The 20681-nt window shown below is 34.8% G+C and overlaps 2 protein-coding genes across 7 annotated transcripts in view; one reads left to right on the forward strand and one right to left on the reverse strand.

Moving 5' to 3' along the window:
• Positions 1 to 20681, forward strand: part of LOC120768086 (ras guanine nucleotide exchange factor Q) — a 31422-nt gene that overhangs the window by 3392 nt on the left and 7349 nt on the right. For 2 of the 6 annotated variants that reach the window (XM_040094617.1, XM_040094622.1), the window contains exon 1: positions 4889 to 5179. The exons of 2 other annotated variants lie outside the window; for them this stretch is intronic. The gene's annotated coding sequence lies outside the window, so the exon portion shown is untranslated. Of the gene's footprint in view, positions 1 to 4888; positions 5204 to 6413; positions 6586 to 20681 lie in introns of those variants that run through there. 2 more of the 6 variants (XM_040094621.1, XM_040094618.1) reach the window with 2 other exon arrangements.
• LOC120767577 (fumarate hydratase, mitochondrial-like) lies at positions 14608 to 20208 on the reverse strand. Its single transcript, XM_040093722.1, has 2 exons — positions 20201 to 20208; positions 14608 to 16195 (listed from the first exon to the last, which is right to left on the reverse strand). Exons 1-2 carry the CDS (start codon positions 20206 to 20208, stop codon positions 14608 to 14610), a joined length of 1596 nt encoding a protein of 531 aa, XP_039949656.1.

The following is a 20681-nucleotide window of genomic DNA, read 5'->3' on the forward strand; positions in this document are numbered from 1 at the left end:
CACTGTCATAATATGCTGGTACATACATACATATAATAAGTATATTAGGACCCAGAGGAACTCAGGGCATAAACTTTGTCATGATACTATTTGTAGAGCATGCTAAGTATTACTACTGGCGCAGGCATTGAAAATCGGAATGGATATTCGACTAACATTTACAATAAAAGAGCTTATAAGATGTTAAACACAATCGGACAAAGCTTAAACTGTTAAAAAATCTTTTTCGGTCCGATTGAATTCTCTAAAAAAATTGAGGAAATAAATACGCGTGGGCAGGGAGCTTTGAACTTTTCTTCTCCAGTTAGCAATAAGAGAACAAAAAAGTATCGTATTATAATAAACAAGACATGTAGCAAATACAATTTCCTTGTTTTTATACTCTCGCAACAAAGTATTATAGTTTTGTTCACATAACGGTTGTTTGTAAGTCCTAAAACTAAAAGAGTCAGATATAGGGTTATATATACCAAAGTGATCAGGGTGACGAGTAGAGTCGAAATCCGGATGTCTGTCTGTCCGCTGCAAGCTGTAACTTGAGTAAAAATTGAGATATCATGATGAAACTTGGTACACGTATTTCTTGGCTCCATAAGAAGGTAAAGTTCGAAGATGGGCAATCGGCCCACTGCCACGCCCACAAAATGGCGAAAACCGAAAACCTATAAAGTGTCATAACTAAGCCACAAATAAAGATATTAAAGTGAAATTTGGCACAAAGGATCGCATGAGGGAGGGGCATATGTGGACGTAATTTTTTTGGAAAAGTGGGCGTGGCCCCGCCCCCTACTAAGTTTTTTATACATATCTTGGAAACTACTATAGCTATGTCAACCAAACTCTATAGAGTCGTTTCCTTCAGGCATTTCCATATACAGTTCAAAAATGGAAGAAATCGGATAATAACCACCTCCCATACAAAGGTTATGTTGAAAATCACTAAAGGTGCGTTAACCGACTAACAAAAAACGTCAGAAACACTAAATTTTACGGAAGAAATGGCAGAAGGAAGCTGCACCCAGGCTTTTTTTAAAATTGAAAATGGGCGTGGCGTCGCCCACTTATGGACCAAAAACCATATCTCAGGAACTACTAATCGAATTAATTTTACAGCAAAATAAAAAAATATGTAAATGACGGATAATGAAATCTCGATTATCCCTTTATCATGCGAGAGTATAAAATGTTCGGTGACACCCGAACTTAGCCCTTCCTTACTTGTTAAACTTAAAATTAAAGTTGAAGCAATTCATTTTCAGATCAATCCAACTCTTTTTTGGTATTACTTTGCCAACCTAATAAATGAGAACTTGACAGATACATATGTAATTAAAGAGCTGAATTGTTTTAAATAAAAAATCAAAACAATTCAAAACTAAGTTATTGCTCACGAAAAGATGAATAATTAAAATAAAATATAAACGATGTCCATTTAGCTTATATTTACATTACGAAGACAAATATGTTGGGACCCAAACTGATATACTGCGCAAAATAAAAGTCCTTCATGATCAATCAAATGCACTGAAACTTCCTTACACCTGATGAGCCAAGGAAGATTAAGGAATGATACCACAATCTCTCCGTTGGCAAGAACTCATTTTATATAATTTTAATTTGGACTGAAGTAACATGCGACATGTTACAAAACCGCTGTGGATAAACCACAAATGACGGAAGAGTAGCAAAACGTTAAATTAATTAATTTAATTTTTATTTGTTTAATTTAAATTTAATTTTAGTAATTAAAAATTAATTTTACTCAAAAATTGTATTCCTAGGAATAGTATTTTTTATGAACTCTTTATGTTTGAATTTAATTTCCGTTTCGGAATTTTATAGTAGCTTAAAATTATATTATATATAAAATAATTTTTTACTCATTATACTCTTGCAGCCTGTACATATGTAGTATAATAGTTTTTTTCACCTAACTGTTGTATCAACTAAAGCTAATCGAGATAGACATATGGCTATATACATATATGTACATAAATTATCAGGATGATGAGACGGGTTGAAATCCGGGTGACTGTCCGGTCTTCCGTCCGTGCAAGCTGTAACTTGAGTAAAAACTGACATATCTTGATGAAACTTGGTATGCGCGTTTCTTAGTAAAAAATTACAAGTTCATAGATGGGCGTAATCGGACCACTGCCACGCCCGCAAATGCAATTAACAGTTGCAGTAGCAAGGGCATCCGGGGGCAAAAATTTTTGAAGTAATAAATTTTGAAAATAATAAGTTTAATGAACATGTCTCCTAAGCCACCAAAGGGATAACAACCAAATTTGCTTAGGGCAAATATTTTAAGAATCCCTACCGACAGTATGAAAATAGATGAAATCGGAAGATAACCCCGCCCACTCCCCATATAACGGTACTTTCCAAAACTACTAAAAGCGCAATAAATCAATAAATAAATACGACAGAGACATTAAATTTAACCTCCTGGTGTAAGAAAGCTCTATGGGAGCCGGTGTGAAAATCGGACGACGGGCGTGCCCACTTTTTAGTGAAATCGCATATCTCAGGACCTGACCGACTGATTTCGACTAAATTTATTTGGCAAATTTTATCAGAGATAATTTGAACGAAATATCACCAAAATAATGTCTGTGTCACGCCATTGGAAAGTAATCATGTCGGGTTTGAGGAATCGCTTGTTTTCAGGAAATTTGTCCAGTTATGGAAGATGTCCCCATAGCCGGACTGTCCGTAATGGAGAATTTCACTGTTTATGCATATCGATTGTTTAGAGCTACCGGATCCAAATATGTGCATATGGCTTACGAGTCTTTTAACGCATTCTTACATATAAATATAAATATGTATGTATGTATTTAAAGAAGAGAGTTTACATCGGAGGTCACATAAATTCGATTGGCAGAATTGGAGATACGCAGCAACCTCTCGTCCACGGCAGTGGTCTAGCGGTTGCTGTATTGTATATGCATGTACTATATGCTAATATGTAAAATGCATTTCATATTAAAATTCGTTGAGTGAACATACTTTGAGTGTTGATTAGTCAATGCTCTTGAACTCTGACCAGGTGACCTCCATTGAACCTTCCAAACCTATAGACAGTCACACATTTAGTTGTTGGTACATTTTTTAGTATTCGTACAATCACTTGGTGTGTCACAAAACGTGCTTTTATTTAAGTACTCATAGAAATATATTCATATATACTTGTGTATATAGTTGTTATTGTTGTGGCCGTACTGATAGGTATTTGGTGTGTATGATATTGTAAGAGTATAATATGTGGACTTTTTGTTATTGCGAAGCTCATAATGCGCATATGCACTTAATGCTAATACAGGCTACGACCGAGTAGAACAGTGCCAACCCGCTGATCCTCATTCCCTTCTACAACTCAAACCGATTTTGACTTAATTCCACATTCAGCCGCAAAGTGTTTCGCATGCATGCCAAGTTTGTTACTTCATTGCTTTTACTTACATATTTCGCTATTATTGTTTTTGTTTAGGGCAATGGTTGCTGGGGCCATTGAGGCTGAACATGTCATTTTTATTCGTTTCACAGTACCCCGTCATGTCAAGAAAATGAGTAGTGCGGAAGAGATACAAAAAGCAAAGTAAAATTATCAGCACCCGCAACAAAAACCAACAACTGGCAGAGAAATGTGAATGAAAGAACCGAAGTGCATTTTATTGTCAATGTAAATGAATTTAAGAGTAGCACTCTAAAATTTCAATCTTCTCATATGTATTTTTATATAATTTTGTGCGACTTTTTATAATTGCTTTAGGTTAAGTACATGCCCACATACATATGTATGAAAACATTGTGAAATGACGATATTTTAATATTCTGGTACCATGTATGTATAGTTTGACAAGCTTAATAGCTGTATTGAATATGTGGTATACTCACAGTCAGTGAAATGCCAAATCAGTGTTCACAATATTTGACACCAGTTGCGCATTTACTCTTCATCACTCTTAATTCTCATATAAGAGAAACTAAAAATGTTGAGCTATAGTACAAGTACCCCGCCCCCCTACCCCTCTTCTTGACCCTAGATCGGCTGTAAATGATATTTCCTTTCATTTCTTAAATTTAATCTTTAATTTCCAATGAATTTCATCCTACTTTGATTTTTTGTTGCTTTCAAAAATTATCTGCCCTTGTCTAATACATCCATATACATATGTATGTATATACACAAATATTTCAAATATGTAAGCAACGTATTCGAAAAAACATAGAATAATAATTATTAAAAAAAAGCTAACTCAAAAGTCAAACTTTTGCAAATTTTAAGTCATATTCATGAGAATCCTAAGCGTTAAGTATAGTAAATTAAAAAAGGTTTATTCAGTCGAATTTGATTATGTACCTAAGTGTCATTTCTATTTGTTAAATATGAAGTCAGTTTCTGATTAATTTAGTCCTCCTGTTCACCAGGTTTTAGGATTGGATTAACTTAAATAACAACAAAGTATTGTTTAAATGAGGTGATTAACACAGTGATCCTCGATAGTTTTGAATTTAATTTTTGACACATAAAATTGTTTTATAAGATTTGAAAGTTAAATTTTAACTATAGCTTTAATAGAAAAATTGAAGTAATGCCCGGATAACAAAACATAAGATCCCAAATGCATTAATTAGTCAAATTTTTTTATGTATTACAGACCTAAACACGTTAGCAGATATCTCTGCAATACAGTATTTCTAAAACTTTTAAGTAGTTTGGAAACGTTGGCATCACTGGTAAATTCAACAGTTGGTTTCTCTCAGTTTTTATACTCAAATCCTAACTCTCCCGCTCTATCTTATCAGTTTGCCGTAGGTTGGGGATTGTTGGAGCACATTTTGAACAATTTGGAAGTTCATCTCACAGTTGTGGCGCGTATGTTGTGCGGAGAGTACAGTTGTATTACGCGTTCATTTGTTATCGCAGTTGACATACTTATGTATGTCGAAGTTTTCCGTTTTATTTTTTTATCACACAAATACAACAGTGAATGAAAACGCGGAAATACTTTAGTGCTTCATAACAATATTTAATTAAAAATATGTAACGAATATACATACATTTCAAATGACTTTCATTAGATTACTTGAAGTTACAAACACAAAATTATTCGATATTTGGTAGTACATTGTTTTGTCGACACGAGTGTTAAAAACTTCACAATAAAAGGTCGTTATTTAGCTACATACATATGTATGTATATTTATTATTATATTTTTATATCATAATATCAACTTTTTAATGGTTATGTACATACATACGTACATATGTACATACAAACATAAAGAATGAAACACGTGACTACTCTATACATGTGTGTACATACATAAGTACATACATATCAATGTTCGTACATACTTGTAGTATACGATACTAACAGTAGTAATTTTTGAGAGTAAAGACGATTGGTGAGAAATCTTATTGATAAGAGGAACAAACCTATGTCGATTTCCACGGAATAATGATGTTATCACAATTAATAGTAACAATTATTTTATCGGAATCAATTTAAGAAAGTATAAAATATTATATATGTTCAACATAATATACATACATATGTATGTACATATGTATACTGATAATTATGTATACACATGTTTATGTTAGAAGTATTCATTGCGTACATATGGCCATATATATGTACTACTGTGATCAAATTGAAAGGTGAATTTTGTCCATTTCATCTCCTTGAAAGTAATACCCCCACGCTGCAATACACTTATGTATGTATGCCAACGAATTTTCCAGTTATCGTAGCACTTGGAAAAATCCTCCGTCGTGATGGGCATCAGAGCCTTCTTCGATTCAGCTTTTATATCCTCAATTGAGTCAAAACGGTGTCCTCGGAGTGGTCATGTGAATTTGCTGGATAGCCAGAAGTTACACAAAGGTAAATCAGGCGAATGCGGTGGTTGAAAATGTGGCGAAATTATCACGAATAACCAATGCATAAATACAGACATAGTAAAAGTCGACGAATTCACTTTTAGAGCCTCACAAAACGACGCGTACCTCAAATACTAATGAATATTTTGATCTAAAATTTAGCATAGATGTCAATAACCGTATTACCAACTTACTCAAAATTTATCGATTCGAAAAACACACGAAGTACAACCTTTCACCTTTCAATTTGATCACAGTAGTATGTCTTTAAATACACCCCAAAATCAACAATCATTTATTAAATAAATACAACCATGTACACATCCAAAAGGTTTGTCGTAACTGCCGCTCCATTAAACCACTGCCAATCAACACAAATGATCAGATTGCTTAAATTTGATAAAGAAGTACACAACTAAATTACTAATTCTTCTCATTTCTAAATTTTTTAAATAATAACAAATATATAATTTTAAAACAACAAACTATTATAGTGAAAGGTCTAGAAAACTTCGCAACTACTTTTAAATAATTCATTTCCGTTTCCCTGGTATCAGTCCATCTTTAAAAATTTTTACTACATTTGAATAATTTTGTCAACCATAAACTCTTACAAAAAACGACATTAAAAATGGACAATAACGAAGGAAATTTACATAATGTGACAAAATAATCATGGTGTTATTTAGGTGAGTAGTTATCTGACTTTAGTCACTGTTAGTAGTTCGATTATAATACCAATTGTGGTGTAATCAATTCATTGACACGTTCCCAACAACAAGTAAGGAAAGGCTAAGTTCGGGTGCAACCGGGCATTTTATACTTTTTCAACTCCCAAGGATCAAAGCAGAGGGCATAGTTTTAGGCGTTAGGAAATACTTTCATAGACTCACTTAATTGCTTTTTTATATTTTACTTCGCGTCAGCTAAAACTACACTAAAATCATCCACAAATGTGATATACATACGTGATATAAACTCAACCGAAGAAGCGAAATTTATTATAGTGAGTTGACGAGAAAAACGTCAACCAGACGACCGAAATTCATTATATTAGCGATATGAGGTTAAGACCAAAGTCTAGATCAACTCCGTGAATATTGAAGGCTAAACTTCTGTTTAATTTTGTAATTTTTAAGAAAACTTGTTCACTTCATTTTATCAAAATATCACCCTTTTCGGCCAGTCTAATCGGTTTAAAGTCAGGTTGAAAGTCAAAAATTAATATACATAGAAAGTATATTGGGTTCTTGTTGCAACAACTCCACGATATACCTCATTATATGTGAAAAAAGTTCTATTGTAGAATAAAAATTTCTACGAAAAAAATGTCAAAAAAAACAGGCGAGATTACCCTACTGACCCCTTAATACTAGTTCCAAGATAGACGAAATTATCTACGACTTCGAGGTTATGACTGTCAACAGTGACGAGGGAGCCCAGTTGTGAGTGCGACGGCTGTTTGTTTCATGACAGTAGATATTTCGTCTTGCTCTCATTCACTACCAGACCCATTTGCTTCGCGTTCTTATCCATTCTGGAGAAATCAAAACTAACGGAGTGGTTGTTGAGGCCAATGGATCATATCGTTTTTTGTATATCAATATCATTTTTTTGTGGTGTGTGTCGATCACCACACGGGTCTTTTCCAAGATTTGGCGCATGCTGAGTTATTCATTTCACAGGCCTAAAGCCACACTCATAAAGTCCAATCAGTTTGTTAACGGAGGGCTGTAAGTTTTCACACAATACGCTCGATAAAACATTATACGCGATGTTGAGGAGGCTTATCTCGCGGTAGTTGGCGCAGATTGTGAGGTCTCCCTTTGTGTGGATTGGGCAGAGCACACAAAAAAGTTGATGCATGCTCCTTATCAATTCCTTGGTTCTCCAGGCAGGTAATTGCTATTCGAACTTCTTCATGGTCATGGCCTTTTTCGAAAACCAATTTCGTTTGCAACTGTAACAACCAATTTTTAACCAATTATGTAATTAAAATGTCTATAAATATAGTTTCAGCCACGGTTTTACCGTCTAACATTTTTAGGCTAACCTTTTGCAACTTCTAACTGAATGATAATTTATTTTATCTCTCATGTGCCCGCTCATCTCACCAAAATTGTTTATCATATAAGTAGTACTTCTAACTTTAGGTTTAAAATAAGCAAGGTCATACTAAGCTCCCTTCTGTAAAAAGTCATTTTGAATCCTATAACCTCACTGAACTCTCCAATTACCCATTTTATATCCTCTCCATTTGATAAGGTCAATTTTATTTGGTTATAACCTATCGTAATTTTTTATCAGAAATCCTATTATGACTAAACTTATGGTTCCCAAACATACCACCAGATTGGCTTATTTGTTTTTGAGTCACTTCATTGTAGAAAATATTTTTAAATAAACTACGAGCCACATACAAACCTCGTATATACATTGTACTTTTATATATTACACCTATGCCCAATTGCCAATTAAGATTCGTCTGGTGAGTTAACTGACACCACCAACGTCTATAGCTTTGCGACGAACACATACATATGTACGTCGATATATATGTACATATGTAGGTATATGTATATCAAGGTATGCATATAAATTTTCTTATCGTCAAACCTGGGAAACTTTTGTTTGAACTTCAATACGTTAAAATTAAATACTCCCTGATCTTTTTTATGTTCACATGTTCATAAAAAGATCAGTCAAAAGCAAAGCAGGTATAAAATTAAAATTAGTAAGGTGACTTTGACATGAGACGTGATCGTATGTAATGTGTTCTCTCAAACTGAAGACAGCAATCAGCTATGTACGAGCAATACGAGGTAGAGAACTGTCCGATTGTAAATACATACATACATACATATGTATAATATACATATGTATATTGAATGGGACAATTGAACATAAATCGATTTCCCATGATTAGAAGTTTTATATATTAGAAGGTATTGAAAATTATGATTTATAAATTTATAATTCAGATATCTTTATTACTTTGATTTCTAGAATTGTGGTTTTATATGCAAACTGCATATTTCGTGATTAGAGGCAAAAACTATTTGCCGACATAAATTTTTTTTTACATTCCCTAAGGAACGATCATTTTGAAAATAATTTCATATTCTTGCAACATACATATTGCTACAGAGTACAATAGTTTTATTCACCTAAGGGTTGGCTATATTACCTAAAAATAATCGAGTTAGATATAGGGTTTATATACATAAATCATCAGAATGATGAGACGAGTTGTCTCTCAGTCCGTCCGCCCATGCAAGCTGTAACTTGAGTAAAAATGAAGATATTGTGGATGGGAGTAATCGGACTACACTCATAAAATACCATTAATCGAAAACTTATAAATTGCCGTAACTAAGCAGAAAATTAAAATATAAAACTGTAAATTAGTATAATACAACGGATCATCGCTTGTGTTTCGAAAATATTTAAAAAGTGGGCGTATTAATGAATTTAACTAAACAGTGAAAAAAATAAAATCGGATGATAACTCTCTCCTTTTCTCTATATATCGGTTTGTTAAAAACTACTAAAATCGCGATAAATGAATAACTTAATACGCCAAAGACATTAATTCCTACCTCCGAGATGGCATGAAAGGGCTATGTAGGAGCCAAGGTCAAAATTGGACCATGGGTTACCGAATATTTTGACCCCAGTGCCTATAGCTGACTTTTTGCCGCATATACATATATATATCAATGTGTGAGATATATAAATGACACTCTGGGGTAATCCTTTCCTGACAATGGGTTGAATTGAGTTAAGGGGTGTTGATTCCATATACCTAAATACTAACTTTTTACCGCATATATCGGGCAGCATGTGAGTTGTCTCAATGAAAATATATCATATGTGACCTGGTCTACGGAAAGGGGGCTTAGGTGTCAAAAAAAAGGAGAACAATTAATGAGATAACGGGAAACTGACGATTATTTTTAACAGCTTTTCCCAGAAAACTAGTTTTCGCACGTTAGCTCCCTTTTCGTAGACCAGGTCACACATAACAAATATATACATAACATCCGGGTGACTTTTTTCCGTATGATTGGTGATGGTACATATGTATGTAAGGTTATTAAATGAATCTCAGGGAACATTTTATTAGTATGTGGTATGCTAATTGTATGTAGTATTGGCAAAAATAGGTAAAATCAGGGCGATACTCCTCCAAACTCCCATATACCATACATGTATAATGATTTTCGTTTTTCTAACAAACTTTATGTCGAATATGAAATATGGTTTCCGATCTTCTGGTTAAAATTTTGCACCTTAGGGTAATCCCTTGGCTTTGCAAGTTGCAAGAGTCTTAATGATCGGTGTTAGGCATGTTTATGCCTAAAATTTAATAAATCTTTATCTTGTAGTACAAGTTGTACCCATATTGAATATACCATACATTCCAAGTTTTACTTGCAAATGTTTTCCATACTAAATATTTGTAAAATTACACCAACTGCTCAAAAAATTTTAAAGTTGAACAAATACTATACATATATACATGTGCGACTGCAATTATTAATTTTAAACATTTTGTTTTAATATGAAATCTGCAAAATTGTAAACTTTATTCATATTATAATTGCAAAATAGCGACATTTGAACAATTTCCTTTCTAACTGATTTTTGTCCAATTGGAAAAGGGGTGTATGCACAAAACACACCAATAATAGGGAAGATGAAAACTAGAAGCAAATTAAGCCATGGGAAGTTAAATTTTACATATTTACTAAGATGAGTGTTGGAACTGCTGTGGTCAAGTTAATCGGATGTATGGCTGTAATAATATTCTGGACACAAAAGAGCTACCAATAAGAACGATGTAGTATACATATGTATATGCATACATACGGATGTATACATGTTATGTTGTGTTTTGTATGTATATACGTCGTATATATAAGTATAGCCCGGTTTAAAATATATATGTATGTATATAGATGGTATCTAAACTAAAGTAGTTTATTTTATATTTTTATTTATCGACCACGATAGAGTTTTTTGTTCTAAAAATTGTACTCAAGTAGAAACTATGTGCATACATATACATATATTCATATAAATATATGTATATTTCAAAGAACTCAGTCAAAGATACGTTAGCAAAAATAAATTCATGCATTTTATTTAATGATCTATTTATGGATAATTCAGCAACTCACTTTGTCAAATAATTTTTTCTGACAAATGGTTAAATTCTATGATAAAAATGCAAATTTGGATGAACATTGTAATTTCAATTCCGAATATGTTATTGATCATGCAATGTATGATACATTTTAAAATAGACTCCATTTGACAAATTATAATATATGTACATATGTACATATGTATATGTAAATATCGATCAATTTTTTCCGAATAACTCAAAATGTAGCCCTAAAGACAGCGCAGATATAATACAGAATTCTTTAGAGAATTGCTTTACCATAATAAAGGATGTCACGTGTTAAGAGTTGCGGTTACCGAGTACCCAGTGTAATCGAAAAAATGCGATAATGGGGTCAACGGTGAAAGGTTCTGAACTTTTGATCACGCGAACGCAGTGTGCTAACAAAATATACTACTGAGCACCAAGCAACAAACGCAACAATACTTAGTACTGTTAAGATATCTTATTTAATCTGCTAAGAGCAACGAGTACATATGAAATGTAATTATATAATACGATAACTATATCGTGTCATCGAACGATTGAGTATAATAGTTTTGTTCACCTATCGGTTGTACGTATCACCTAAAACTAATCGAGGTAGATATAGGGTTATGTATATTTATATATGTACATATATATATTCAGGATGACTCTAATTTTACACAGGGATTGCAGTAGCAAGGGGCACGTGTGGACTAAACATTTTTAAAAAATGGGGGTGGCTCCGCCCTCCAAGACCACTCAAGCTATAACAACCAAATTTGTCTAGCGTAAATAATATAAGAACTCCTACCGATATCTTCTTCTTCTTTACCGGCGTGGACACCGCTTACGCGATTATAGCCGAGTTAACAACAGCGCGCCAGTCGTTTCTTCTCTTCACAAGGTGGCGCCAATTGGACATTCCAAGCGAAGCCAGGTCCTTCTCCTGGTCCTTCCAGTGAGTGGAGGTCTTCTCTTTCGTCTGCCTCCCCCGGCAAGTACTGCGTCGAATACTTTCAGAGCTAAAGTGTTTTCGCCCATTCGGACAACATGACCTAGCTAGCGTATCCGTCTTTTAATTCGCTGAACTACATACATATGTCAATGCCGTCGTATATCTCATACAGCTCCTCGTTCCATCGAATGCGATATTCGCCGTGGCCAATGCGCAAAGGATCATAAATCTTTCGCGGAACCTTTCTCTCGAAAACTCGCAACGTCGTCTCATCAGTTGTCATCGTCCATGCCTCTGCACCATATTGCAGGGCGGGAATAATGGGTGACTTATAGAGTTTGGTTTTCGTTCGTCGAGAGAGGGCTTTACTTCTCAATTACCTACTCAGTCCGAAGTAGCACCTGTTGATAAGAGTTATTCTGCGCTGGATTTCAAGGCTGACATTGTTGCTGGTTCAAAGTTATGACTATCAACACTGACGTGAGAGCCAGCCGCGAGTGCTACGACTGTTTGTTTGATGACAGGAGATATTTCGTCTTTCCCTCGGTCACTGCCAGACCCATTTGCTTTGCTTCCTTGTCCAGTCTGGAGAAAGCAAAACTATCGGCGCGGGTGTTGAGGCCAATGATATCAATATCATCGGCATACGCCACCAGCTGTACACTCTTATAAAAGACTGTGCCTGCTCGATTAAGTTCTGCAACTCGAATTATTTTTTCCAGGAGCAGATTGAAGAAGTCGCACGATAGAGAGTCGCCTTGTCTGAAACCTCGTTTGGTATTGAACGGCTCGGAGAGGTCCTTCCCGATCCTGACGGAGATTTTGGTGTTGCTCAACGTCAGTCTACACAGCCGTATTAGTTTTGCGGGGATACTAAATTCAAACATCGCGGCATAAAGGCAGCTCCTTTTCGTGCTGCTGAAAGCAGCTTTGAAATATTTTCAAGGGTCTTTTCAAAGATTTGGCGCATGGTAAATATCTAATCGGTTGTTGATTTTCTAGGTCTAAAGCCATACTGATAAGGTCCAATCAGTTTGTTGACGGTGGACTTTAATCCTTCACATAAAACGCTCGATTGAACCTTATATGCGATGTTTAGGAGACTTATCCCACGTTAGTTGATGCAGATTGTGGGGTCTACCTTTTTGTGAATTGGGCATAGCTAACTTAAATTCTAATCGTGGAGCATGCTTTCGTCCGACCATATTTTACAAAGAAGCTGATGCATGCTCCTTATCAGTTCTTCGCCTCCGTGTTGCCACTTTGTTGCTCTTCACGCATGTACTTGCTATTCGAACTTCTTCATGGTCGGGCAATAGAACGTCTACTCCATCGTCATCGATTAGGGAATCGGGTTCGCCTTCTCCTGGCCCTATACTTTCACTGCTATTCAGCATGCTGGAGAAGTGTTCCTTCCATAATTTTAGTATGCTCTGGGCATCGGTCACTAGACCACCTGGGGCTCTACAAGAGTATGCTCCGGTCTTGAAACCTTCTGTTAGCCGCCGCATTCGATCGATCTGGATGGTGGTATTTCGATCCGGAGACAGCTAGGTGGCTTGATAAATTTTCTTATGGTGGAATCTAGTAGTACAGATATCCACCATATTTCGGGCCCCGGCGAAATCGATCAGTTTCAACCCATTTGGGGATGTTTCATCGTGGAGGCTGAATTTACCGACCGTAGTGCCAAAGGTACCTTCTTTCCTCACCCTGGCGTTAAAGTCGCCAAGCACGATTTTGATATCAAGGCGGGGGCAGCTTCCATCGGTGCGCTCCAAGTGCTCATTGAAGGCATCTTTGATTACATTGTATTTCTCTTCTGTCGGGGCGTGGGTGCTCCTCGCTTTAATGCGAATTGTGGCTAGACGTTCATCCACCGGGGTGACAGTACTCGGCGACGGAGTCTTTCTCCCACCGCGAATCCCACACCAAATTTGTACATATACCGACATAATATAGAAAAATTTGAGTTATCTCAATGAAAATTTCAGAGCGTGTTTAATAACAGTGTATATTTGTGCATAAAATAAGTACAATTGAGCGAGAACTTGACCTAGCCCCCATAAATATCTATATAAAATTGCTTCAATTCCGATCCTCTGTTGACGTTTTAGACCTTAAGGTAGTTCCCTGGCTTTGGTTCCTGCAAGTTGCAATAGTATAAAATGTTCGGTTGAACCCGCACTTAGCCCTTCCTTACTTATTTTTATTCGTTCTTTTATAAAAACTAGATTCAATATAATTGATTGTTTTATACTAAATGTTATTGCTAACCGTTTTATTGAGCTCATTATGTTAGGCCTATCGATTTATCCTTGGACATTAATAATAAACGTCTATAATCTCAAAGGGTTACAAAATTACCTTAAAATATTTATAAAAAAATAAATTCTTTAGTTCGGGACAGTCAAATATATGAATTGATTCTATGTAGACTTTCTTTACGAAGTTTGATAATAATAAGGTTCTAAATTGTTTTTATTTAAGCTTTATTTAAAATAAGAGAAAAAAATCCAATTATAATATTACATACTGCATTAACGAAAATATTATATTCAGATGCAAATACAAACATATAATTCATATATGTATGTATTATTTATTAGTTTTAGCACTCTGCATCATTGATTTCGGTCCAAGCATATCCTGTGGTTTTACCCAATCATTAAATTGCTGTTCGGTTAAGTAACCTAAATTTATTGCCTCTTCTTTAAGAGTAGTCCCATTCTTGTGAGCTGTTTTAGCTATTTGTGCCGCCTTGTCGTAACCAATATGCGGGTTTAATGCTGTCACCAACATTAAAGACTCGTTCATTATCTTATTGATGCGGTCTTTGTTCGGTTGAATATCTTTTATGCAATTGCAGGTAAAAGTCCGACTGGCATCAGAGAGTAAACGAATAGAACGGAGAACATTCGATACCACCAATGGCTTGAAAACATTCAATTCGAAATGACCGTTCGATCCTCCTATAGTAACTGCGACGTGATTACCAATCACTTGTCCGGCAACCATCGTAATTGCCTCGCATTGTGTGGGGTTTACTTTCCCTGGCATAATTGAACTACCTGGTTCATTTTCGGGTAACATCAGCTCACCAAAGCCACATCGTGGTCCAGAACCGAGAAAACGTATATCGTTAGCTATTTTAAACACACTGCATGCTATTGTGTTCAACACTCCACTTACTTCTACCATCGTATCACGTGCTGCTAGCGCTTCGAATTTATTCGGTGCCGATACAAATGGTAAGCATGTCAATTCGCCAATTCGTTTTGCAACTTTTTCGGCAAAACCTTCAGGTGCGTTGAGTCCTGTTCCTACAGCGGTTCCGCCAAGAGCAATTTCATATACCCGTGGGAGGCATGCATCGATTCGTTGAAGAGCATAAGTCATTTGTTGTGTATAACCACTGAACTCCTGACCCAGTGTTAAAGGTACAGCATCCATTGTATGTGTTCGTCCTATTTTTACAATATCCTTGAACTCTTCCGATTTCAATTTTAAACCTTCTCGCATAAATTCAATATTCGGCTTTAGTGTATTTACTAGTTGCATTGCCACAGAAATATGAATTGCAGTAGGGAACGTGTCATTTGAGCTCTGCGACATATTTACATGATCATTTGGATGGACAGGTTTTTTTGAGCCCAATTCACCACCCATTAGTTCGATAGCACGATTACTGATAACTTCATTACAGTTCATATTTGTTTGCGTACCAGATCCTGTTTGCCAAATAACTAAAGGAAAGTGGTCTTTGTATAATTTACCAGATATTAATTCGTCGCAAGCCTTAGAAATATTTTCAGCTATTTTGCTATTCAACCCATATTCTCTGTTCACCTCGGCTGAGGCTTTTTTTAATATTCCCATTGCTATTATTATTTCTTTTGGCATTTGTTCCCTTTTTCCTCCAATTGGGAAATTTATTTTTGAGCGAAGAGTTTGAGCTCCATAATACTTATCAACAGGAACTTGCAGGTCCCCAAAAGTATCGGTTTCCTTCCGATATTTTATATCTTTTGTTTTATCATCATTAGTTGTACTACCAAAGTTCTTCCCTATAACATGAGTATCATTGAAAAATGTACTTCTTTCCTTTAATGATGGCGACACGAATCTAAGATTTTTAAAAGCCATTTTGAGCATAGAAACTGAACGAATGTGTGCATAAGTATACCTACATATTTATTTTTATTTTGAAATTTGAATCAATGACGGAATAGAAAAATATACTGAGTGAAGATCAAACAAATTTTGTGTTTCTGTAAAGGTTAGTTCTAAGTTCTTAGAATTTTCTATTCAGCTCAATATTCAAATTATGTATTACTCAGATTTAGCATTATAAAGGTTTAACGTTTAGCGATTTAGTTAGACATCACAAGCCACAATAAAGTAAATTTTTGTACAGCTGATACACTTGTACTATAAAAAGATACATACTTATAAGTAAAACAATGTTTTAGAATAGTAAACTTTATAAAATAAGGACAGCAAACAGTAAAGCAGAACTAATTGCACTCTTATGTACTGAAGCGATACGGCGTGCAGCCACCACAAGCAACAAACGGTACATTGCACATTAATGGGAATTCTTAACACCAATTGCTAACCAACTTACCTGTTGCCGCAAGATTGCGAAGAAATTACTTCAATACTGCACTGGATGTGCCGGTTCGATTGCTATCTAAACGACAACTAAGCAACAACATTAATCATACAATGCCAGGAAGTAGTAAAATAATGTAAAACAAATTTCGCTCGCCATAACTAAAGTTATACATACATTTAGACAAGGATAAAAAAATTAAATTCATAATGAACCAGTTACTTACTAAAAATAAATAAAAGAATAAATTATAACGAAACTACGAGCTCGATTCGGCTGAACAGTATTTTTCCACGAGAATCTACTACACTTGGAATTACTTGAGTCATCTCTAAACCGCTTTCAATAGTGGTATATCTTCCAATAATAAGTAAAATCGGTGCGTATCGTATGTAACCCTTATAATGATTCCATATATCCGGTAAATTTCATTCAAAAAATAAATATTTCAACGGTTCCGTCGGAATTTAGCACAACCTTACTTCTACACATTTTCTTCGGGAACACGTTTCCGAAATACTTCATAAAAAAAGAAATATGAGATGAAAAGACTTTGTCCTGAAAGATCAATAGAATATGTGTGAATGTTTCATGACATTTCTTCCCAACTATTCGCAAGCTATTGGTCTCAATGCTACGTTACTCTCATAATTTTGTTTACAAAGGAAAAATGTTAATTTCTTGTTTTGATAAAATCGATGGATATGGAGATTGTGAGGGAGAATATTTTCATTAAAATATTATTTTATTGTTAGGCCAAAGGCTTTTCTATGCATTATATGTGTACACATATGTATGTATGTAACCAAATTCTTACGTTTACTTCAATGAGTAAAACTATGCATTTAAACAAAACTTCGTGTATTTAAAAAAAACCAATAAATTTATTGAAAGAAACTTTATTACAATGTTTGTGAAATAATTAGTTACACTAGACTAATATAATAGACCATGCCTTGAATGTAAGTAAAGCACGATCTGAATTATGCAGCGAAGCATTATAAGTAAACATGCAATCGAATTAACTTAACCACGAGAAAGGTAGCTTAATTATAAGTTAAAATATAAGAATATGTAGTTTGCACAAATTAGTTTTTATATTTACCACAGATCGTTGGTACAGGATTCATTAACTAAGTCGTACCATTTATGTATGTATATAGTATACATATATTATGTACATATATGATATACTTACATATACTGTTAGGGTGACCTGACATAGTAATTGTGTAAGATTTGTCAACTTTCCTCCAATAGTTCAATCCAAGTTCTTTTTAGTAAACACCAAATAAGCTTGATTGTGATTTGTTTCTGTCTAGTTTAAGCTATCTTAACAATATACTAAGAATGATACTACAAGGTGAGTTCCAAAGTAAACAAGACTTTTTGAATCTAGCGTCCCCTGGTGGCACCATCTATATGCCAGCTGATGCATTAGAATCTACTATCTTTATCGATTGTCCAGTGAGGACATGAAATCTCATGATATTTCATTGATTCGATATAGTATACATATATTATGTACATATATGATATACTTACATATACTGTTAGGGTGACCTGACATAGTAATTGTGTAAGATTTGTCAACTTTCCTCCAATAGTTCAATCCAAGTTCTTTTTAGTAAACACCAAATAAGCTTGATTGTGATTTGTTTCTGTCTAGTTTAAGCTATCTTAACAATATACTAAGAATGATACTACAAGGTGAGTTCCAAAGTAAACAAGACTTTTTGAATCTAGCGTCCCCTGGTGGCACCATCTATATGCCAGCTGATGCATTAGAATCTACTATCTTTATCGATTGTCCAGTGAGGACATGAAATCTCATGATATTTCATTGATTCGAAGTGAAGTTATTACATTAAATTTTGTTTTAAAACTGGTAAAACTTTTACCGAAACGTTTCAATTGATGAAACAAGTTTATGGCGATAATTGCCTATCCCGTAGCAGAGTGCACGAGTTGTTTCAACGTTTTCAAAGTGGTTGTGAGGACATAAATGACGATCAACATGTGGGCCAATGAAAATCCGTGATAACCGGAAATTCCATCAAAACTGTGCGAGAATTCATCAAAAATCAGCCGAAGTCATCATTAACATTCATGGAAACGTTAATGCGGTATTCTATCTTGGAGTTTTGAAGCTTTTAGTGCGCCGTATTCGACGTGCTCGGCCCGAATATCGCGAAGATGAAAGTTGGCGTTTGTTGCACGATAAGGCGCCGTCTCATCGATCGACGCTTGTGACCGATTAGTTCACCAAAAATCACATTTTAACCATTAATCACCGTATCCGTATTTATATGATATGGCACGTTGCGACTTTTTCCTGTTCTGTTTTTTTAAGTCCTGTTTACTTTGGAACGCACCTTGTAGTATATATGCAATGAAATAGATTTATTTAAATTTTAATACTCTTGCAACCAGTTGCTACAGAGTATTATAGTTTTGTCCACCTAACGCTTGTACGTATCACCTAAAGATAGATGTAGGGTAATATATTGTATATAAATGATCAGGAAGCTGCAACTTGAGTAAAAACTGAGATATCTCGATGAATGGTATGAGGCTTCCATAGTACAAAAAAACTACGAGTTCGTAGATGGGCGCAATCGGACCACTGCCACGCCAACAAATCGTCATTAACCGAAACCCTAGTACAAAGTGCCATAACTAAATACTAAATTAAGATATAAAACTCTAATTTGGTATACAGGATCGCAGTAGCCAGGGGCACATGTAGGTAAACATTTCCGAAAAAGTGTGCGTACCCAACCTCCAACAAGTTTAATGTACATATCTCCTAAACCATTTAAGCAACAACAACTATGAACTTCTACCGACAGTGTGGAAATGGATGAAATCGGAGGATAACGCGGCAAACTCCGCATATAACGGTATTGTTAAAAACTACTAAAAGCTCCGAGATATAAATAATATCGGTCGATGTATGAGATATACAATTGAAATTCAGAGAGAATCCTTTCCTGGCAATAGTATCCCTGTGTATCAAAAATGTGTTGAATCGGGTCAATACTTTCCTGTCTTCCGTGTGACAAAGCGTGTTTTATTCATAACAGCGTATCTTTGTGCGTAAAATAAATAAAATTGGACGAAAACTTGGTCTACCTTGCATATAACTAATACCAGAATTTTCGGACATCCGGCTGACTTTACTCGACGTGATTGGTGGTTATATGTAAGGTACCTTTATGAAACCCAGGGAAATTTTGTTTAGTATTTTAGTAGATAACATCGGATCGATACTTCCCCAACTCCCATTTACTCTATATAAATCTCTGGTTGACATATTACTCCTTAAGGTATTTCCCTGGCTTTGTTTCCTCCAAGTTGGAAGGGTATAATATGTTCGGATGCACCCGAACTTAGCCCTTCCTTACTTGTTTTTCTTTCAAGTTGAATATATGTACGTACTATAATATTTTAGAGTTTTCTCGTACTCTTAGTATATTAAGTACTTCGATGTCGCTGTTGTAATTAGTCGAAATTGAGCCAGCATCAACTTTGACCGAAATAGTATATATGTATGTATGTACCGTACATACATACCTATGCATATTTAAAGCCGCAGTGATTTATTAAAGTCACATATTCCATTCCTTAATTTTTACTTCTCTCTGTTTTATTATATGTATGTACATATGTATATACATATGCACAGTATAACATGATGTGAGATAATGGACGTTCCAATATACAGTATAAGGTCAGCCATGCAGATTTTGCAAAGATAAAAAAAAACTATTAAGAGAAATTAATTTATATACTACATATATTTAATCTTGGTCTTTTTTGCGAGTGTGAAAAAATATTAAACTGAAACTAACATACTTTTTTTAATATAAATTCTAAATATTTAAAAACTAGTATTTCATTAGACATAAAAATAAAGTCACAACCAAATCAGGGCTTTTTTTTTAAAACTCCTTTTAAAACATATTTTAAAATTAATATTTGGTATAATATCCTTTATTAATAATTACGTCCATGCAACGTTTTGGGTACGTGTGTATTTGTGTATGTCACCTTT

This window comes from Bactrocera tryoni, chromosome 2, assembly GCF_016617805.1.
Source record: "Bactrocera tryoni isolate S06 chromosome 2, CSIRO_BtryS06_freeze2, whole genome shotgun sequence".
Lineage (NCBI taxonomy): Eukaryota > Metazoa > Arthropoda > Insecta > Diptera > Tephritidae > Bactrocera > Bactrocera tryoni.